The sequence below is a fragment of the Psammomys obesus genome, unplaced genomic scaffold (genome assembly GCF_907164565.1).
Source record: "Psammomys obesus unplaced genomic scaffold, mPsaObe1.curated_primary_1811, whole genome shotgun sequence".
NCBI lineage: Eukaryota > Metazoa > Chordata > Mammalia > Rodentia > Muridae > Psammomys > Psammomys obesus.
In genome coordinates, this window is record NW_026596234.1 from 10,003,778 (window position 1) to 10,026,938 (window position 23,161).

Genomic DNA, 23,161 nt, shown 5'->3' on the forward strand with positions numbered 1-23,161 from the left:
CCCTGTCTCGAAAAACAAAAACAGGGGCTGGAGAGATAGCTTATCAGTTAAGAGTACTGACGGCTTTTCCGGACAGACCCTCGTTCAATTCCCAGAACCCACATGGCAGCTCACAACTGTTTTTAACTCCAAGAGCTGACACCCACACACAGACATGCAGGCTAAACACTAATACACATAAAATAAAGAAAAAAAAAAAAGAAAACAATAAAAAAGTGGGGGTTGAAGAGATGGTTCAGTATTTGGGAGCTGGTTATTCTTAGAGGACGCAGGTTCAGTTTCAGCACTCATGGTGGCGCGCAACCATTTGTTACTCCGTCTAGTTCTGTGGGAGCTGAGGCACTTTTCTCATCTCCGTGGGCACCAGGTGCACACGTGGTACGCAAACATACATGCAGGCACAACATAGAAAGCTTAAAAGCAAATAAAAATTAATGAAGGGCAAGCCTGAAGAGATGGTTCAATAGACCAGAATGGCTCATATAAAATTGTGGGTTTCTGGAATTCCCCCCCCCCAAAGTCAGATAGCCTTGCAAACTCATGACTCTCCCACAAATGGTACCTCTTGAAGCACTGAACCCCTGCTCTAGGGTCTCGAGGGCCCCCATTTGTCAGTCCCATCTATGCTGTCCCACTTCAGCTCCAGGGCACTTGAACCAGCAGGAAAACTGTTCACACTATATACTCTCATCTATTTTATAAATGACGTTCCTGTCCGTAAGTGAATGTCACATGTGTGTGTGGGCGCCCACAGAGGCTAAAGAGGGTGCTGGATCTCCCGGAGCTGGAGTCACAGGCTGTTCTGAGCCAGCAGACGTGGGTGCTGGGAATCAAACCCGGGTCCTCTGGAAGAGCAGCCAGCACTTTAACCACTGAGAATCTCTCCAGCCCCTGTGTTTAGTACATTGCTTATTTTTGCTGTTTGGAGACAGGGTATCTGTGTCCTTAGCCCTTCTTCCTGCGAGACCAATGTTCTGATGTGAGGGAACCACAGCTCCCCAAGGTCAGCTTGGGACACATGTCCCAGGCCAGGGTTTGCTTGGCTCAGGTACAGGGTGGGCCAAGGACACAGAATAGGTAGGATGGAGTCTCATAGGTCACCTTTGCCACCATAAGGACAGAACCTGCCTGAGAGAAAGGCTAAGAGGGTGCAAAGGAGGAAGCAGCGAGGGTCCTGCTGCTTCATTCATTCATTGCTACTTATTTTGTGTGCATGTGTGTGTGGCATGCACAAGTTCGTATGCGTGACGGTGTGTGCCTACGGATGCAGACTTACATGCAGAGGGCCCAGGCTGACGCTGGCTGGCTTCTCAATTGCAACTTATTTTCCTTCAAATATTTATTTTAAAAAATTTGTGCTGGGCTGTGGTGGCTCCTGCCTTTAATCTCAGCACTCAGGAGGCAGAGGCAAGTGGATTTCTGAGTTGTGAGGCCAGCCTGGTCTACAGAGTGAGTTCCAGGTCAATCAGGGGCTACACAGAGAAACCCTGTCTTAAAAAGACCAAAACCAACCAACCAACAGAACGTGTGTGTGTGTGTGTGTGTGTGTGTGTGTGTGTGTGTGTGTGTATATGTGTGTGTGTGTGTGTCTGTGTCTGTGTCCATGTCTGTGACCAAGCCTGGTCAGAGGACAACTGAGGTCCTCCCCTTCTATAACATGGATTCTAGGGACTGAACTCAGACTGTTTAGATTTGGCAGCAAGCACCTCTGCTCACTGAACTATCTTGTTGGCCCTTCATCTTCTTTTTCTCAGACAAGGTCTCCTGCTGAATCGGAAACAGATTCCACTGGTCAGCCAGCCCCAGGCAGGGCTGGGGGGCTCTTTCGTGGGTGCTGAGAATCCAAACTCCCATGAGCCATTGCCACAGTGCTCCCTCCATTCACTTCCTGGTACTGGGGTGGAACCTACCAGCTCTCTACCACTGACAACCCAGCCCTGTTTATTTTGACATGGATCGGAGTTTCCACAGACTGGCCTGGAATTTGCCATCCTCTTGCCTCAGCCTCCTCAGTAGCTGGGATGACAGGCCTGTGCCACCAGATCTAGCAACCATTAATCTTTCAAATCAGTAACACAATGGTGGAAGCCCTCTCTTGGACGCACTGCCTATGTGTTTTGAGACAGGGCCTCGCCGTGCTGCCCTGGCTGGTCTGGAACTCACGGGAATCCACCGGCCTGTGCCTCCTGAGTTTAAGGGCATGTGCTACCATGCCTGGTGCCCGTGGAGATCAGAAGAGGGTGTCCGATGCCCCGGAACTGGGGTTAGAGGGTTGTAACTGCCACGTGCATGCTGGGGCTCAAAGGCCCCCATGGAAGAGGAGTCGGAGTTCTTAAACACTGAGCCCTCTGTCTGGGCCTCCACTGGAATGTCATACCAGGTGGGCCACTCGGAACACCTTGAAATTTGGAGCTATCAGACAAATCGGACAGCTGAGCTAGAAATCCTTACCTCGGGGTAGGTGAGATGCTCTGCCAGTCCCGGTTCAGCCACTCCAAGTTGTTACACATAAGTGCACATACATATATTCACATTAATAAATTAGAACACCCCAGAAATACCAGACTCAAGCCATTCAGTTCCACGAGCCAGGGAATCTCACCAACCTTGGGATCCCCAAATCCCCAAGACAGGGCCTCCTGGTACAGGCCACGACTACCACACAGCTCACATACTGTGGCGGTACAGGCCACGATTCAGTCCAGGGCCGGAGGAAAGAATCACCAGGTCTAGAAACTCGCCACACAAGGACCACTCAAGAATATTCACACCAGCCTCTGGCAAGATGGTTTGTTGGTAAAAGCACTTGTTGTTTAGACTGTGGATTCCCAGAACCCAGGTGGTTGCCTGGAGTGGAGTTATTCTTAAGAGCTGTCTACATACTTGCTGTGGTCCACCTGACGCTCCCCACAAAATAAAGGATACACACACCTGGAACCTGACCCCAGCTTCTTGGGAGCCCAAGTCAGGAAAATGCCAAGTTCGAGGCTAACCTGAGCTAACCAGTGAGAGCTAAAAACAACAACAACCCCAAGAGGTCATGTATGGTGGTGGCACATGACTTTAATCCCAGCACTTAGGAGGCAGAGGCAGGTGCGTCTCAGTCAGTGAGTTCAAGGCCAGCCTGGTCACCTATCCAGTTCCAAAACAAACAAAAAAACACAAGAAAGCAACCCAGGCTGGTGGCACATGCCTATAACACCAACCGCTGGAGTGGAAGCAAGAGGGACAAAAGCTAGCTTCATTAATTCAAAGCTGGCCTGGGGCTACAGGGGACTTTCTCAAAGTAACTACCCTCAGATAAAAAACAAAACAAGCCTGAAGTCAAATAAAAATCCACAAGAGAAAACTAAACCAGCTCTTTGCTATCTGGGCAGAGGCCTCCGAGAGAAAGTGCATGGCAGGCAGGTGCAGGACCCTGAGCCTTAGGCTAACCTAGGCTACGAGGAGACCCTTCCTCACAGTGGGAGAGAACCGACTCGTACAAGCTGTCATCTAACCTCCACACAAGCAAGCGTGGCCCAGCATCCACACACACATGCAAACACACGTGTTTACGCACACAGAATGAATACTTTATCTCAGTAACAGATATTCTCACTGTGTAGCCCAGGCTGGCCTGGGACTCAGAGATTCTGCTTCTGCCTCCTGGGTGCTGGGATCAAAGGCCTGTCACTGCACCTGGCCTAAAAGAAAATAAAAAAAGAATGACCACAATGGCAGGTGCCTGCAATCCCAGTTGTGACCCTGAGTGCCATGAGTTTGCGGCTAGACTGGACTGATACCAGTCTTGAAAATGCAAAAGCAAAACACAGGCTTGGTGAGTGGCTTGGGGTGGGGAATGTGTTGACCGAGAGGCTCTGGGCTCAGCATTAGCCCAGGAGAAGGGTCAAGGAAGAGGCTGTGACTCAGTCTCCCCCCCTATGTAACTAGTGGACGCTTGGTAAACATTCTTAAGTACTCTTTTCATATAATTTCAAACAAGAAAGTAGCCTTTATACAAGTCCATTTTTATTCGTAAAAAATAATATGTAACTAAAGCTAACTTGATTTTTAAAATCAAAGTTCATTTAGTGATAATGTACATTTTATAATAAAATTGTAGTAAAATACTGACATTTGATAGTTTAAACAAAGTATCATTCATGTAAAAATCATGTTATAGCATGTAAAATTTAATTAGAAAATCCATGGTTCACAACAGCACAGCATCTTCTGACATAGTTGACTGAGGACAGAACAGAATTCACAGTGAGGCTCTAGACATTCAGGACAACAAAACTGTACGCTGAGCTGCTGACATACCTCAAGAACTGAGCCAACGAGACCGGACCCCATAACCAAGATTCGCTGGCTGGCCTCACAAAATGTCTGCTGCTCACTCACTTGGTTGGTAAGACGACATTGCTAACATTATTGTCCTTTAATATATGATAAGCATCAGCAGCTTTGATCTCCATTTTCAGACGGAAGAAAAAAATCTGTGGTTTACAGTTAAAATTTGTACAAAAGTCAAGCCCTGAAGTTTTTCCCCCAAGAGAAAAAGTTCTAATGTTAAAAAAGAGAGAGAGAAGAGAGGTAGTATGTGGGAGTACTTTACTTACAATGTCGAACCCGGGCACCACTCAGCTCACGTATGCAACTGTGCCTTCTAACCCTAAAGTTACCTTCCACCCGGGAGCCGCCCCGCAGGGCTCCCGGGGCCAAAGCGGGATGCTGCTAGGCAGTGGTGCCCGGGAGGAAGAGCTCAGTGAATTCAACAGTCACTGCGTCACTCGGACAGGTAACATCTTCAGTAGCGGTGGAGTCCGCGCCCTTCACTGGGTCAAGACTTCATTTCTGCCGGCTTTTACCATAGAGAAAAAAAAAAATGTCCTTCAACCCGGAGTCATCGGAATCTTCGCTGCTGTAAGAGGACACAGCTGTGAGGTGTGCGCGCTCTCCCTGCCGTGAGCCCAGGCAATAAATAACTGTCCACCTCGGGGACTCAGGGCGGTCTGAGTCCACACGTGTAGACTTCGGTGGCTGTGCATGCGACACAGGGAGTCAGGTGAGGGGAGGCAGCTGCAGGCCCTGAGCGGATGCACAGGAAAGAATAAATAGACTCATATAATCACCCCTACGGGTAGTGAACCTGACACAGGCAGCCCCTAGAATCCCCAGGAAGAAAAACTCCGTCTTCAGTATTAAAAAAGTGCACATCTGTCCTATGTGTGAGTCTCTGAACCTGGGGGGCTTTTTATCCAAAGCGATCCACGCTGCCTGGTACACTGGAAGAGTGTTGGGAGCACGCTAACTACACTGAACAGCACACGCCAACGCACACGCGCACACACACATGCACGCACCCGATCGCTTGAGACAGGTACCACCTCCAATGGACTGGGGATAAGGAGGCCTACAGGTTAAAGGGCAATCAGCAGTACTGCCACAACTACATCCAGGGTGGGGACGAGGGTGCTTCAGGGCTGGTAGCAGGAAGCACCCCTAAACATGGCCAGCTGGTTGGTATTAGAAAATGGGGAAAACAGAACAAAAACTGCATATGAAAAAAATAATTTGTCACAATTAACAGAGGAACATTTTTAAGTCAGAATACATCAACTTTGGGAACCTAAGAGCTGACATTCCCAGTGGGTAGAAGAGAGCTCACTTCACAGAGGGCAAAGAACAGGCTCTGCACGGCAGGCGGGGACAGGCCGCGGCGGCTCCGGGGAGGAGCAGCACCCGCCCCACAGCCAAGGCCTCATACTCGCACCATCACCGCAATCAGCCCATCCCAGCCACACTTTAAGCCACGGAACACCAGGGCCTGGAGGTCCACGGGGTCAGCTGCGTGCCAGCTTTACAGTGCTCCACACACTCACTTGGAAGACACACAAGGCGGCTCACAGTGTTATGATCGTTCCATCCTCCTCTAAGAGTTTCTGGCCCTGAGCGCGGGTTTCCAGCTCTGTGTCCAGGCTGCTGGGCCCGGGCACCAGGCTGGTGTCCTGCGGCGGGGAGAAGCCGTTCTGTCCCGACTCAAAGCTGAGCTCGATCTGCGTCAGGGACTCCAGGCTCTGGGCCTCAGGGGTGGCCCTTGGGATCTGCCGAGGCTCGCCACTGTCCTCGATAACGATGTCCTCCTCGTCGCTGTCCTGGTCCTCTGGCTCGAAGCTGGCTTCCACCTGCTGCGGGTAGCCCAGAAGGCTGTTGTCGGTGGACTGGCTGGAGCTGCCGGAAGTCCTACTGTTCCTCACCACGTTGTTCCTCTGGTTGGCCGGGCGCACAGTGATGATGAGGTTGCGGCTATTGGCGATCATCATGTCCGTCACTTGGTCCAGGCTCTTTCCTGACACCTCGATACCATTGACTTCTAACACCTCATCGTTGACAGCCAGCAGTCCTGTGCTCTGGGCCAGACCCCCAGGAACGAGCCTGGATATGAAGATCCCGGGCACTTTCTCTAAGCCATGTGGCGTCACCCGGACACTGGAGCCATCCCGGATGTAGAAGCCCAGGGGCTTCTCCGTGCCGTACTTGTACAGACGGACCCTTCGGTGTGTCTCCGGGAGGATGTCCACATCTATGATGGACGACACAGGCCGGAAGTCCTGGGGCATGCTGATGACGATGTGGGGTTTCTTCCTGTGGTTGTCGGGGCGCAGCACGTGGCTCAGCACATTCTTCTTCCTGATCAGGGTGTCTGTACCAAAGGCGCTGTAGTCAGCTTCTTCTGCTTGGAGAAAGCAGACACGGGATGGTTAGAGAGCCGCAGGGAAACATCTGCCCACAGCAGACCAGGCAGTGCGCACCGTGCGTGCAGATCAGCAGCCGAGGGTTAGCTCACTCAGCCAGCCCACAGAACTGCACCGGTAACTGCCACGCCACAAAAGAACACTAGAGGGCCCTCTCGGACACATCGCAAAGGTCACTAACTACTGAACCACACTAACTGGCCAGTGAAATTCTGACACAGCCAGGCATGACCCACACACCTGTTGTTGTCCCTGTGCTGTGGCACCTAAGACAGAAGGTAAGAGGATCTCAAGTTCAAGGCCAATCTGAGCTATTTCACGGCACGCTTGGGTCAGCCTGGACTATATCCTGAGACCCTGTCTCAAAGCCTAGAAACCAAAACACCCGGAACAAAATTAAAATTAAATTTAAATAAACAAATTGTGGTAGATCCTTCACGTTTACACTTCTTTCCTCTTTCTCAGGTGGAGAGTCTCACGCTTCTGGGCTCGCTCAGTCACCCAGGCAGCTGAGACCCTGCAACTCTGTGTAGGTAAGTCATGTCACCACTCCCGGGCACAACTTCATTCCTTCCCACCTTCCTGCCTGCAGGGTTTTTCCCTGTACTTAAGGCAGTCCTCCTGCCTCAGCCTAAGGGCTGTGATTACAGGATGTGCCACAATGCTCAACACACAAACTCACTTTTTAAAATCAGCTTGGGCCCGCAAGATGGCTCAGTGGTAAAGGCGTTTGCTGCCACACCTGAGTTGGTTCCTGATCCACATGGTAGAATAAAGAATCAACTCTCGTAAGTTGTTCTGACCTCCACAGGCGCACTGTTGGCACACATGTACACACATAAATAAGTAATCTTAAACCAGAGTGGCTCACACCTGCAATCCCAGCTCTTGTGCTGAAGAGGCAAGAAGATCAGGAGTTCAAGGGCAGCCTCAACTACACAGTGCGACAACAGCTTGGGCTACATGAAATTCCCTCAAAAATAATTTCTTTAAATTTGAATTTACAAATATTTAAAAATTTTAATTTACATGTATGGGAGTTTTGCCTACATGTATGTATGTGCACCACAAGTGTGCTTGGTGCCCGCACAGAAATCAGAAGAAGGCAGTGGATCCCCTGGACCTGGAGTTATAGACAGTTGCAAGCCATTATATAAGTGCTCAGGATAGAACCTGGGTCCTCTGGAAGAACAGACAGAGGGAGTTCCAGGACAGCCAGGGCTGCACAGGGAGACTGTCTCAAAACACACACACACACACACACACACACACACACACACACACAACATCAAAAAGAAAACCCTTGCGATACAGTTTTGCTCTGTAGCCATGATGGCCTGGTGCTCACTATGTAGGCCAAACTGGAGCAGTCCCCCTGCCTCTGCTTTCGCTGGGCTAGATTAGCATTGTCCCGATATGCCAGATTAAAACAGCTCCTTTAAATGTGTGTTTCCCTTCATTTAACCTCCACTCTGCATGCTTATCACATCCAAAACAAAAACAGGGGAAGGGACACTCATTCCAAGGAAATCAAGAGCAAGATGGCTGGGGTGTGGCGGGGGTAAGGGCACTTGCCTTGGACTGCTGAGGGCCCTGGCTTCAGTTTTAGCACCAGCAGCTTCAGTGTGGGAGGGGCAGCCAGAGGGAGGAAAGCTGACCACACAGGGGCACGCATAGCTTAATTAAGTGACGCCAGGGTGCGGCAATTGCTTTGGATATTTGTCTCACAGCAAACGAACTCCCTTCTGCCCCGTGGGCTCTGAATCTCTCACTCCCCACTGACAGAGGCAGAGATGTGGGATCTTCCATGTTTTCTACGGTGCCGGTGCGACATCAGTGCTGTGACAGACTGGGGGCAGGGTGGGAAGGACTCTGGCAAACTTGGAGCTCCTGCTCCGTCTACGAGGCACCGAGTCTATCACCCAGTTCCCAGCAGATGTGCATCCCCCGCCCCCACAGTGCAAAGCCTTGTTTTCAGTAAAACGTCCTTTTTGCCGGTGAGATGGTTCAGTGGTTAGGGTGCTTGCTGCCAAGTCTGATGACCTGAGTTTGAGGCCCACTGCCCATAGAGAGCCAACACACACACACACACACACACACACACACACACACACACACACACGGTTACTATAAAGAAAGACCAATGATACCTAATGAGTGACAACAAAACCCCACCCCATCTAACTGCGCAGCTGGATGAACTCCTCAGGCCAGTGGAGTCTGCCACATGCTGAAGAAACACTGAGTGAGCCCCACACACCGCTGTCACAAGGTGAAGGCAGAAAACTCAGATGAAACACCAGGGTATGAAAATGAAGGGCCACAGGGAAAAGGAAATGACCAGCAGGGAGAGCTGAAGGCCACGTCAGGGCTGGGCTTGGAGTCCTGAGGCACAGGAGGCTCAGACAGGACATCTGAGTTAGAGCCCAGGCTGGGCTACACCAGGGACCTTATCTCAGAGAACAAAGCAAAAACCTAAAACAAACAACCGAGCAGAAGCCAAAATCAAAACTATCGGAGAAGGCAGTCAATTAACAAAGACAAACAATACTTCAGTAGCAACAGGACTACAGGGCTTGGGACAGGGAAGCTGAATCGGGAGCCCAAGGCCATCCATCCTCAACTACACAGTGAAGCCATCCTGGACTACACAAGACCTTGTCTCGAACACCAACAAAAACCCAAACAAACAAACAACAGCAAAACCCAGGTTTGCAGTACGCAAACCTCTCCTGCACTCCTGATCCCCCACAGTAACTAGCTGGAAATTCTGGTTATGAACAGCCTGGGCCCTGCAGGCCCCTAGCTGCCTTCTCAATGGACCTGCCACAGCCAGGGACACCCATCATTATCTTCCGTTCCCAGCCCAGGGGATTAGGAATACAAAATAATCCCAGACAGGGTGAACCCAGGTGTTTTTACTGGACCACTAAGGTCCAGATTCCCACCGCGAGGGACAGCTGCTGGGGTGGGAGTGTTTGGTTCTTCCTCAGGCCCTGAGAAGAGCACTAGTGATACCCTGTCTCAGCACCTGCCACCCATTACGTTCTCACAGTCTGTGTTGTGTTGTGTCCTTACGCAGAAAGTTGCTTTATAGTTAGGTTTGAGAAATAAATCCATCGAAGCAGGAGGTTTTGGCAAAATCTCGCTAAAAGCCGTTAGGATTAGTCTTTCACTGAACTGTTTATTTCAGAACAACCAATAGTGGAAGCCCACGTAACATGCCTAGGGAAATTCCAAACCAGAAAACGGAGAAGGCCACCAAGCTGCCTACATGCCTGATCATGGGAAACCCTACCGAGAAAACCCAAATCTGCATAATTTGGCACGGCCTAAGACTCCCTCTGAATGCTCGCTCTAAATTCTCAGAAACACTATGCGGCACAAAGGCACCTCTGTTCTCCCACCCAGCTAATCAGTTTCCAGCCACTGGGAAAGAAACGCACTGGCAGCAGGCCAGGGTGCAGGGTGTGAGTGTAAAGTGTAAAGGTGACCGTCCAGGAGGGCCCAGCTGGAGGCCAAGGTCACTCCCAGAGGCCACAGGAGTCCCACAGACCCACAGCAGACCTGACCCAGGCCAAGGAACTGTATGGAGAACTCTGTCCGTCAGCCAACAATCTCTGCTCACTGACCCTGACAAGGATTCACCTAGAAGCTTCTGAGCAGCCAAAATGGTGCCTTCCCCACACACAGGCTCCCAGCATTCCTAACAGTGAGCCCTGCAGGCCTCCCCCTTGGCTGAGACCTCTTTAAACATTAGTTCTGGAAGATGGTTCCCTCATCTGAGCACACTGAGGGCCCAGACTCACACACTTGGATGAGGGTGAGCCCATTGTGATGGCAGGCAGACAGAGTGCCCACAGTGAGGAAAGCAAACATGGTAAACAAGCTTCAGAAGGGCAGCAGGCATTCCTGGAGAGGAAAACCCAGCAGACACCCAGCACAGTCCTCAGAAGGCTCAAGAGCTTGTCACATTGGAAGTTCAGAGGAAGACAGGGCAGCTGGACCTAGTGGCACAGGCCTGTGAGGTCAACTACCTGAGGCTGAGGCAGGGGAATTGGCTCCAGGCCAGGCTGGATACATCATGGAGACTTTGTCTCAAAATAAAACAAAAAGGGCTTGTCATGGCTGGACATGCTCACCTATACCCCAGCACTGGGACAAGAGGTAGGAGGATCAGGAGCCATCTTGTTATACAGCAGGGTTAAGCTAGTCCCTGTCTTAAAAAAGAAAGGGAGGTGAGGTGAGATTGGCTTAGAGGGTTCAATGGTAGGACGATGACCCAGGAGGCATGAAGCCCGGGGTTCAACCCTAGTAACAAGAAAGAAGTGAAGAGTCCACGTGTGGAGGTATTCACAGTACTCAGAGCTGAGGCACTGGGGGTGGACACAGATCGCTGTGAGTTCAGGACCAGTCTGGGCTACAGAGCAAGACCTTGTCTGGTTTTGCAGGGCACTCCGTGCGTCTTCTACCACCAGCCGTGGGCAGGATGTAAAGGAAGGAGTACGAAGATGTGTTTCAAGAAAATGTCCCCCAAACATCAGGCCTGCCTGCCAATCCCTCCCAATGCACAATTATAGAATGTCATTTTAGCCAATGCTCAGATCATGGAGACCCCTTCACTCCCCTACAGAAGAAGAGAACACCCACTACTTCACAAGCCATGCCTGGCACCATGCTCTGAGGTACAGCCAGTGAAGGAAGCAGATGGGCATTTGCCCTCACAGTGCTGCGGGCCTATGGAGAGACAGCACAAGGAATGCCAAACAGTCAGCAGCAGGACTGTTAGAGACTCAATGGGCTGGGCTCTGTGAAGTGAGTTGTCTCCTGAGATGAGGAAAGCAGTAGCAGGTGACGGGGTAGGAGGGGGAGGAAGGTTTCAGATGCAGAAAGATTGGGCAGCGGTGGGTGAAGGAGTCTGATACACCAGAAAGGAAGGGGTCACAGTGGAGGTGCAGACAGGGCTCCTGGCCAGTGCCAGGGCTGAAGGACTTCACGTGGGTTATGAACCCGGACATGATAACTCATCTGGGTTTTCCAGAAAGCTCCCTGATGCCAAATGGAGAAGACGGAGCTCTGAAGGCACTGAGGAGGGTGACCAGCCTGGGGCAGAGGCAGCACTGACAGGACACGCCTGTGGAAAACAATCAGTGTGCGCTGTGGTCTTTGTGACTGAGGACGCACTGGCTTAGCGGTGGGAACACGGCTTTCTGTCACGAGCAACCAAGATGTCTTGTGAACCTCGGCTCTACAGTTTCTGGAGTAAAACCTTTTGTGGGAGTATCAACTTTTGTGTTTATTCAGAGGCTGGTCCTGAACCCACTTCCTACCAGGGTTACAGGCTCGTGCCACTACTCCTGCCTCTTGTGAAGAGTAACTACCATGCCTCTCTTGGCCCGTATTAAAATTAAACCCTGGCTCATTAAAATGTAACCTCAAAACACAGCTACAAAGTCATGTCCGGTGCCGGGTCAAGGTCTAAGAACTGATTTTCTGCCAGTTACAGATGTGTGAGCCACAGAACCATGTCCTGAATGAGCCCAGCAGAGCAGGAGGCCCTGCCAGCGCTGCTCACACACCCTAAGACACAAGCACCGCGGCGAGAAGGCTAGAAACAGGACGAGACTGAGGAGAGGACGCTGTGCTCCAACTCGTCTTGGATCCCAGACTGAGCAGATCTGGGAACATCCCCCTTCTCTGTCCCAACCCTACAGTGACCTGGTGGGGTTATGTTGTTGTTCTGAGACAGAGCCTCAGTATGGAGCCCTGGCTGCACCGGCACTCAGAGAGCCGACTCCTCCGCCTCTTGAGAGCTGGGATTAGAGGGCTGTAATTAGTGCCACCGTAACTAACACTCTCATTGATTGTATGTGACTATGTGGTGTATGTGTGCATGCGTGTGTGTGCCAGGCCAGGAGGTCAGGAGATGACTTGTGGGAATTAGTTCTCTCCTTCTGCCTGTGGGTTTCAGGACTCCGACTCGGGTTGTCGGGCTCGGTGGCAAGCACCTTTGGCCGGGCCACAGCAGGAGAAACTCCAACCCCCAGGAGGGAGCTGAAAACCCTCTGTGAAAATAACTTTTCAGATATCGGGTTTTTGTTTTGTTTTATTTTGGCTTCCATGATAATAGCCCAAGAAACAGACTATGAGGTTTTTCTCCACAGAGAAAAGTGTTACAAAACAGAGCTTTCCGAAGCGTGCAACACACGCAAGCACCAGCTCTCAACCCGAGGAAGCTTTATTCAGCAGCATATCAGGTTCTAAAAGATCACACGGCTTTTAAACTTTAAGGGCTTTGGTTAAGCGTTTGAGAAAAAAGTCACTGAGGAGATGAGGGGTACAGCTCAGGGCACAGTGCTCGCCTAGTACTGAGGCCTTAGGTTCGAAACCAAGGACCACCACAAAACAAACAAGACAAACCTCTGGCTAAGAGAACAGACTGAGGCTGCAATTAAATCCCAGCACAGAGGCTGCAGAAGCAAGCATGCCTGAGTTCAAGGCCAGCTTGGTCTACATAGCAAGTTAGCAAGTTCCAGCAAGAGCTACACTGTGAGACCCTGTCTCAAAACACAAACAAAACAATAACGAACCAGAAAACAGACTGCTGCAGTTCTGCAGTAAAATGCAACTAGCCTCAACCCAGGCCCTCTGCTGGCTCCTCTCAGAGCCCCGGACAGAGGCAGCTTTCTGCCTGAGCTTCTGTTCGTTTTGTTTACAAAAGCATTCAATCTGAACCAGGATCACGTGCCCTGACTAAGTGTGTCCGACTCTGACACTGGGACCTGGTGGTCAACAGCATGCAAGCAATCCAGGCAGCCTATGCCTGTGCAAAAATTGCCTAGATCTGCAAGGGGAACTGGTTAGGGAGGTCCCAAGAGACCCTCTGGCAAAGACAGAGGCAGAGCAGGGAGCTCCCAGGTCACAGGGCAGAATGAGGCACTGCAGCAGGCGGGGTGTCGTGGTAGGGTGCTCAGTGCAGGAAGGTTTGGCTACTCTGTTGACACCGAGACTCCATTAGCTGCAGCAGGCGACAATGTTTCAAGCAGCAGCTCACTGGCTGACCGCCTTCCAATGTTCACTAAAGACATAATGTAGCCATTACAGTCACACACTCTGTGCTTTAAGACTTATCCATTACCTGTGTGTCACTGTGTGCCATGGAGCACGTGCGGAGGCCAGAGGACAACTTCCGGGAGCTGGCTTCCTTCTGCCACCATGCTGGACGCTGGGGATCACACTGAGGTCCTCAGTCTTGGTGGTAAGCTCCATGCTAGCTGAACCACCTCACTAGCTCTCACGATGCACTTATGGCTGATCTGGAACTATGTAGTCCAGGGTACCCAGCAACTAACCCTCAACCCTCCTGCCTCCACCTGACTTAAATCTACATGTGCGCGCATGCACACACACACACAGAAGCATACATATGTACATTACACCTATTCACTTGCTTTGTGTGCATGTGCCCACATGCCATGCTAAGAGAGAAAGTTCAGAAGTCAGTTCTCTCCTACCACCTGTTCACTGGGGATAGGAAAACTCAGGCTGTCAGGCTTCGTGGCAAGAGCCTTTATCCACAGAGTCATCAAACCGCCCCAGAGTGGTATTTTTAAACACTAAAAATCTCCCAGGCATGGTGGCTTGAGCCCTTAATCTCGGCACCTGGAAGGTGGCAAGCACATCCCTCTCCCTCACAAAACAAGTGAATGTAAAATGTATATACTGGGCTGGAGAGATGGCTCAGCAGTCAAGGGCACTGGCTGCTCTTCCAGAGGATGGGGTTCAAATCCCAGCATGCACATGGCAGCTCACAACTGCCTGCAACTCCAAGATATGACACTCTCACACAGATGTACATGCTGGCAAAACACCAATGCACGTAAAATAAAGGGAAATGAATTTTAAAAAAATGGATGCATGATTCTTTAAAAAAAAAAATATATATATATATATATTTACACATATATAATTGTTGATAAGAAAGGGTCATTATTCAACCAAAACGACCACGTTTGCTTAAAATGATGAGTTCCATCAATGTCCTGCCCTGCTCTCTCCCAGAGAGAGTCATGATCCAACAGCTCCTAGGTATGACTTCAAGGTACTGCCTTGCTCTCCAGTTCTGCTCTTCTTTCAGCTTTTATGTTGCTTTGCTCTTTTTGTCTTGTTTTGATTTTTCGAGACAAGGTTTCTCTGTGTAGTCCTGGCTAACCTGGACTTCCCTCTGTAGACCAGGTTGGCCTTGAACTCACAGTGATCAGCCTGCCTCTGTCTCCCCAGGTGCTAGGATTACAGGTATGTGCAACCGTGACTGGCTTGCTCTGTCTTTTTGAAACAGAGTCTTGTTATAGAGCCCAGGCTAGCCTCAAACTCACAGTACTCTGCCTGCCTTGAGCTGAGGTTATAGGCATGAGCCACTGTGTACGGCTGCCATGTTTCTGGTATGCCAATCTCTAGATTCCCACCCCCAACCCCAGACTGTCATGTCTAACCCACATGGGGTGGTCAATTCTGAAGACTGCAGAGATAATTTGTTAAGCCTAGGACCAAACTTACCATTTTCCCTACAATCCCACCTCATTGCCGGATTCTGACAATGTGCTAGTTACTGGGCTCAAAACCACAGCTGTGCTCGGCTGCCCCCCTTGCTGCCAGCCGGCTCTCCATCTCTGTCTCTACCACCTGCTCCTTGCAAGCAGACAACAGAGCCTCTTGCATTCTGTGTCTGCTGTGAAGCCGGCCACCTACCATGGGCACTTGGGACCATTAGCACTAACTCACTCAGGACAGACTGCAGCCCATCAGCAGATGGGACTGGTAGACTCCAGTTTCTCCAATCCCAGAAGAGCAAAGAAACCAGGTTACAGGTATGTCAGAGCCCTGGGAGCAGTCTAATGTTCACCTTCCTTCCTTTCAAGCTGCTTTCTAGGTTTGCTGGAAACCTGCAAGGTCTTTATCCCACTCCAGTTCAATGCTCCCCCTCCCCTTTTAAAAACTGTTTATTTATATTTGGTTTTGTGAGAAAGGGTTTCTCCGTTGACAGCCCTGGCTGCCCTGGACTGTCTTTGTAGACCAGGCTGGCCTCAGACTCAAAGAGATCTGCCTGCCTCTGCCTCCCAAGTGCTGGGATTAAAGGCTACACAGAGAAACCCTGTCTCAAAAAAACAAACAAAAAAAATACACACATATATATATATATATATATATTTTTTTTTTTCTTCTTCTATAAATTCAGAATGCTTGGACATTAATTAAGCCAGCAATATCATGATGCTTTAGCTCCTTGTTCTGCTCAGCGTAAGACCTGCACCGGAGACAGAGCCACTAGGTCAGAGGCAAAGCCATGCGCCCCTGCAAGGGAAGGTGTGCCCTCCGCAGGAGGCACTCACCCTTCTTCTGTATAAAGATCCTGAGCAGTGGGCTGGCAGTGGAGACGGCCTTGTGGTAGTTGTCGTCATTGTTTATGGGCAGCAGGTCCCCATGGATGTCCGCGTAGCCCACCAGCACGTCGACGTTGGGGATCTTGTGGACATGTTGCAGCAGTCCGTAAAACTCCTCGAATTTTCCAGGCTTGGATCTTTCTAGTGAAAACCGACGAAATTCGGCTCCGAACTACAAATATAACAAATGCATGAGAGAGAAAGTTAGCCGGGTGTGGTATGCCTTTAGTCAGAGGCAGAGGGAGGCAGAGGGAGGCAGAGGCGGGAGGATCTCTGTGAATCTGAGGACACAGAAGGCCTTGCTGTGAACCTCACTGCCAGGAGTGGGGGGCAGAGAGGCACAGAGGCTACAGCCCTGTATCAACTGAGCTCCAGCCTTGTCTAGCACCAGATTCATCCACAGGCCTAACTCCCCACCCCTGATGTAAAAGCATTATCTTTTCACAGGCTGTAAGAGTCAGATCTAAGTGGACTTTGAGCTTCTTGGCATGAAATAAGTGATGTCATCATGTAAGAAATATTCTTACAGACAGGAAGGGAGCATCTTCCCCAAGTTAGTGTTAAAAAGAGAAAGCTTATTAACACATCAGCTTTAAATCCTGCCTGATCTGGTTAAGAAGCCTGTTTGTGTGCTGGGCTCAGTGCTGGGCTCTAGGGAAGGGGAGGCTGGCCTGCTTCAAAAGCTTGGCAATTAGTGGGTGAGGAGAATAATCACCTCAGGGAGGCAGGAGATCACAGGATGGCAGGAAGCACCCTGGGCCATTCCCCCATTTACCTTCCAGGTCCCCCAAGGCCACACATTAAAGTGCTTCCTAACTCCCAGTGGGACTGGCATAGCATACTCTCAAATGGGGAACCTAAGAAAGGTTCATCTACCGTCTTCTGAAAGGGCTGCCTCACATAATTTTAACCCCCTCTTTAGAGGTCACTGGGTACACAGCATATTAAATGTTCAGCTAAATGCCAGGGGCTGGGCTGGAGAGATGGCTTGGCAGTCAAGAGCGCATGCCGTTCTTGCAGGGAACTGGTTCAGCTCCCGGCGCCCACAAACACCTCTAACTCCAGTTCCAAGGATTTGATGCCCTCTACTGACCTCCAAGGGCCCCAACTGGCACACACATGGTACACATAGATACACACAGAAAAAACACTCACATAGTAAATAGAGAAAAAAAAAAAAGGAAAGGAGGAGACTTTGGCTCGCCCCACGAGTTGAGGTGGGAATAGTTAATTCCCACTGTTAACCTTTTTTCTTTTTTTCTTTTTTTGAGGCTGGAGACATAGGTCAGTAGTAAAGAATGGACTTAGGTGTGCAAGGCTCTCGGTCCAGAACCCCCATGAAAAAATGTGTAAAGTAAATGTCCGCTAAACATGTTTGACCACCAGGCTCCTTTTCTGTATAGATTCCTAGAGAGCCAGCAGGTGCCAGGCAGAGAAAGGCCCTCATCCCGGCAGGCATTCACAACCAACAGCAAGCCAGGCCACCCAACCACCCAGCCTTTTCTCTACCTATGGCCCACCCACCTCTAACATGCACTGTTCACTACCCATGGTTTGACCTTAAAACAAAATTTACTGGACACTTCTTACTCTTAACAAATTCAAAGTTTCCAAAAACACATTCCTGAGATATAAACACTAACACTTGTCAAGAAAATCAGGTGACTCATATTTAAAGTTCTCAAAAAGTTCGTCACACCTACACATTTCAGAGTAAATAAAACCCAGGGAACACCCTTCCTATCAGTCAGTCTTATGATGTTATCAGAGGCAGTTTCTCCTCCATTTTCTGGAGGCTGGTCTCCCAGCACAGCAGAGTCCACAGTGCAGGCTGACTCACCTCAGGCTACCACCTCCCCTGGAGTCTGAATGGGAATACACCTAATCAGTTAACCCTTTGGGTTTCCCCCAAAGCTTCTGTCTGCAAGTTCTTTGCTCGTCACTTTCTTCTCTGGCTTAAGTATTTAGATACAAGCAGCAGATGACCGCCCCCCCCAATGTTGGCAAAGGGGAGGGGTGGGAACGGGCACTTCTTGCAGCAAAGTAGGATTATAGGAACCTCTTAGGACATGAACAAAAATTAGACAGAGATGAAATCAACCCAACCAACAATTATTCATCATGTAATTTTTCTGGCTTGGAATCCAGATGTACACGAACTTGTTTCCCAGCATCTGCTGGCATCTTCCAGAACTTAGTTTTCCGGAGAGAAGGGGAATGGCTCCTGTGCCTATGGAAGAACAGCCTGTGCCCTTATGCACTGAACCATCTCTCCAGCCCTAATGTTGTCTGTCTGATAGGATCTCTGTGTGCAGCTTCAGCTGCTCTTGAACTTGCAGTGGGAGCTGGGATTATGGGGGTGCTGTACTGTTAGTATTGTACCAGCCCATGAAGAGCAATTAGGAGTGTACATCTCAAGACTGCTCCAAGGCTTTGGGGGAGGTGATTGGCTGTGGTGGAGATGCATCCAGGCCTGAGTATGCCAGTCAGGCTCCAATGCAGCAGCTACAGCCCCCGCCCTTGGGACCAAGGTTACTTAAGGACATCGATATGATTACAGAGAACTTTCTGGCAAAACAATCAGGAAGATAAACCAGTTACCAAAGAAATCACCTAGTGGCTGGCATCACACTTCTAACTAGATCTATATTTACACGATCCATTATTTTGTTATCTGTATCATGTCTCCCTTCCCAGAGCAAAGATAATAAGTTGACACTGTTGTTTCTTTCTCCTTTTTTTTTTTTTTTTTTTTTTGGTTTTTCAAGGCAGATAGGGTTACAGAGTTTCTTTGCATAGCCCTGGCAGTTCTGGAACTCCCGCAGACCAGGCTGACCTCAAACTCGGAGATGTGCCTGCCTCTGCCTCCCAAGTGCTGAGATTAAAGGTGTGTGCTGCACCCAGCTGACATAATTGTTTCTGTGAAGGAGACCCCAGCATGACCCGCACACTATCCAGTTTTGGTTAGGAATTCTAACTGTGGTAGTATATAAGTGAAACTGGCCCAGCAAAATGGCTCCGAAGGTAAAGTACTTCTGTCAAGCCTCACAACCTGCATTCAGATTGTGACCCGGGACCCAAGTGGTGGTGAGAACCAACTTCTGAAAGTTGTCCCCTGACCGCCACACTCACACTGTGGTACCGTGAACCCCCACACACTCAAGTACACCAAGTGATCAAAATGTATAATGAAAATTTAAATGAATTTTTACCATTCACATAGCATAAAATGAACTTAAAAAACCCGCGCTAAGCTAGAACTAGTGACACATGTCTTTACTCCCAGCAGAGGCAGTCTGATTTCCGAGTTCAAGACCAGCCTGGTCTACATAATGACTCCAGGAAAAAGGATACAATGGAAAAGGGCACTCACTGCTCTCACAGAGGACCCTAGTTTATTCCCCACCCATGTCTGCTGGCTCACAAGCCCATGAAGCTTCAGCTCCAGGAGAACCAACACCCTCTTCTGGACTCCACAGATGCCTGCACTCGTGCACACATGCACACACGCGCACGTGCACTCGCATGCGCACTCGCACACGCACGCACACACACACACACACACACACATATTTTTTTCCCGAGACAGGGTTTCTCTGTGTAGCCTTGTTTGTGTACTCACTGTGTAGTCCAGGCTGGCCTCAAACTCACAGAAATCCACCTGCCTCTGCCTCCCAGAGCAATGGGATTATAGGCGTGCCCCACCATGTCCAGCTACAATTTTTTTTTTTTTTTTAAGAAAAAAAAAATAAAGAAGTAAATCCCAGCACTTGGAGGCAGACTCTGAGTCCCAGGCCAGCCTGGTCTATAGAGTGAGTTCCAGGATAACCAGGGCTACACAGAAAAAACCTGTCTCAACCCCCTCATCCCCAAATAAGGTCCACAGACTCTGGCCTATGCTGTCATTTGTTGACAGGTGAGACAATGGGACGGCACTTCCTGAGTGTATGTTCTGACTGCCCGGCTTCTGTTTAGGAGTGGCTGGGCAGTGGTGGCATAGGCCTTTAATCCCAGCACTTGGGAGGCATTGGAACATGGATCTCTATGAGAGCGAGGCCAGCCTGGCCTATAGGGTAAGTTCCAGGGCAGCCACAGCTATTCAGGGAAATCCTGTCTAAAAAAGAAAGAAGGGAGGGAGGGAGAGAGGGAGGGAGGGAGGGAAAAAGAGGGAGGGAGGGAGGAAAGAAGGAAGGAAGGAAGAAAGAAAAGAAAGAAAGGAAAGAAGGAAGAAAGAAAGAAAAGGTAGTACTCACTACAAGTATAGTATAGCAGCTGAAATACACACCACATACTTTGGCCAGAACTATGTAAAATATTCAAAAATCAGTAGATAGAAAAGAAAAACAAAAAGCCTGAAATTCCAGTCCCCAAGAGCTGTTTCCTACCACCGGAGACCCACTTCTACCTGACTTATTGGCACACCTAGAATCTCTATTCGTTTTTTTTTTCTATGATAAAAATTAAAGGCTCAGTACCAAGATTGGGAGTAAAAAAACTGAGTGTCAGTATTATACAACATCACAAGTGGTTTTCTTTTCTGACCTCAAGTCCCACAAGCCAAACTACAGAAAAATGCCAGGAGAAAGTTCATGTGCTCGGCCTGCCACAGACAGCCACAACAAAGCTAGAGAGAAAGAGTGCATTTCTACAGTCATTGTCCTCTTTCTATTCTTTCTATTTCTTTTTTTAAGTTTTTTTTTTTTTTTCCAGAGAGGGTTTCTCTGTGTAGCTTAGGCTGTCCTGAACCAGGCTAGCCTTGAACTCACAGTGAACTGCCTACTGTTGCCTCTCTGAGTGCTGGGATTACAGGCATGTGTCACCGCCTGGCATCACCTCTCTATTCTAACAAGTCACCTTATTGGCTATGTCATAGAGAGCACAGCCCAGGAACAGTGTACTCCTTACACCACCATAAAACACAAAACAAAAACACTACCTGTACATGTGTGTCTCTGCGCATCTATGACAAGTGCAGGTGCCCTGAGAAGCCAGAACATCAGATCTCCTGCAGCCGGTAAGTGGCTGCAGAGAAGGCTCAGTGGTTAACACACACAGCCGCTGCTGCTCTTCCAGAGGCTCTGGGTTTGGTTCCTGGCACCCACAAGGTGGCTCACAATTTTAACTCTAAATCCAAGGGATGTGACTCCCTGTTCTGGCCTCCTAGAGCACCAGGCATGCAGGCACTTATACACACGAAATACCAAGTTTTTAAAAGGCAATTGTTGCTTGACAGGGTTGCTGAAAACTGAATGTTGGTCTCCTGCAAGAGCAGTGCCAACACTCTTAACTGCAATGCCATCTCTCCAGCACCAACAGCCCTGTTATTACTAAAACAGATCTGTGTTTGAATCTAGTGCCTGTTCGGATACATAAGTCCCTCCCTCCCTTTATTAACAGACTGGGTCTCAGCCTGTGCACCCAGGCTGGTCTGGAACTCTTCCAGTTTCACTTGTCTTGCTACATAGTAAATTCCAGATTAGCCTGAGTTAGAAGAGATTAAAAAAAAAAAAAAAAAAAAGACATTAAAAGCAAATGTAGATCTGTGACACTGGGTTATAGAACTTTGCTCTCAAGCCCAGAAACCACCAACCTCACCCAAAGACTCCAGACAGCTCTCCTCACCCGACTCCTGGGACGACTCCTGGGACTGACACTCCCCCAGCGGTCTCTCAACCCCCACACTTAGTATTTTTGCCGTGGTGCGCACTACCCCACTCCTTTTGTATGACTTGCTTCAAGTCTATCCTAAATTCTCCCGGTCGGCAGAGCCCTCTGAGCACTGTCCTACAAGTTGTTCAGCAAAAAGCCACCCGGCAAGACGTGGTCCTAGAGCAGAGCTAGGGGGAAGTCACGCCCTTTGGGAAGCTGGTCATCTTGTCATCGTAGAACTCCCAGAGAACCAGGCTATACTATCCCGCTCCGACTGGGCTTTCAAAGTCAGGAGGAGCTTGCCGACACGTATACCACCTTCCGATTCCATCTGAAAAGCCCCATTTTGGAAGAACGCATTCCCTAGCTAATCCCACAGGTTAGTCTGCTCAGCCAGCCTTGAGACTGAGGAATTCCTCGGACACTGAAGTCACTGCCAGCAGACTGCCAGACCCGCCAAGGGGGAAAGCACTCGAAGAGTCGGAATGAAAAGAGCAGCAGCGTCTCACATTGTCAAGTGCTGCTCCACAGTAAGACGATAGCGTTAATTTCATAGATTAAATGCATACCAAAGTTAGAGCTGGAAAAAGAGAGGCTCTCTTGTTGTATTCGAGGTACCCCCGAGCCCCAAGAAAGGGTTACATGATAAGACAACAGGGTGCTCCGAAAGCCTCTGACTCCTGCCCGTGGGGTGAAGGGATTCCCCAAAGCTATCGCATCACCTTGCGTCGGAGCGGTCCCCATCCCACCCTTAAAGCAAGGCGGGAAGACGGAGGATGGAAAACAGGGGCTGCGCCGCGGAGCAGACGCGAGCGCTCCCCGCCGCCGCTCTCCGCCACCAAGTTTCTCTCCTACGTGCTCCAGCCGGCAGATCGCCCTCCGCCCGCGTCCTCCCCGGGGCAGCCCGGGTCCAGCATCCCGCCGCCTCGCGTCCTCCCCGGGGCAGCCCGGGTCCACCATCCCGCCGCCCCGCCCGGCCGCGCACCTTGCTCTTCACCTCCATGGTGCCCAGGCAGCCGCTGCTCAGCCCGTGCCGGTGGCCGCGGTTCATGCTGAGCGCCCGGCGGCGGCGGCGGCGGCGGCCTCGTCGGGGGCCGGCCCTCGGGAGCGCGGGCAGCGGGGCCGCGGAGCGCGGGCTCGGGGCTCGGAGCGCCGCTCGGCGCCTCGTCACCGCACCTGCCGGGGTCCGCGCAGCGCCGTGCCTGCTGCTCCGCGGCGGCCGGAGGGTCGGGTTGGCAGTGCGGCGGGCGGAGACTCGGGTCCCTCCCAGCGAGGCTCGGGGGCGGCGGCGGCGGCGGCGGCCGCGGTGAGGAGAGGGCGGAGCACAGTCCC

The 23,161-nt window shown here is 50.4% G+C and overlaps 1 protein-coding gene across 2 annotated transcripts; it reads right to left on the reverse strand.

Moving 5' to 3' along the window:
* Nucleotides 1–3,989: 3,989 nt before the first annotated feature.
* Nucleotides 3,990–22,958, reverse strand: Pard6b (par-6 family cell polarity regulator beta). Of its 2 annotated transcripts, XM_055596296.1 has the most exons (4): nucleotides 22,815–22,958; nucleotides 16,130–16,352; nucleotides 5,868–6,718; nucleotides 3,990–4,906 (listed from the first exon to the last, which is right to left on the reverse strand). In XM_055596296.1, the coding sequence occupies exons 1-3, from the start codon at nucleotides 22,878–22,880 to the stop codon at nucleotides 5,889–5,891; spliced, it is 1,119 nt and encodes a 372-aa protein (XP_055452271.1). In that variant the 5' UTR covers nucleotides 22,881–22,958; the 3' UTR covers nucleotides 3,990–4,906; nucleotides 5,868–5,888. The 2 variants fall into 2 exon arrangements, with proteins under 2 accessions (XP_055452271.1, XP_055452270.1); XM_055596295.1 differs by having other exon boundaries at nucleotides 3,990–6,718.
* Nucleotides 22,959–23,161: the final 203 nt, after the last annotated feature.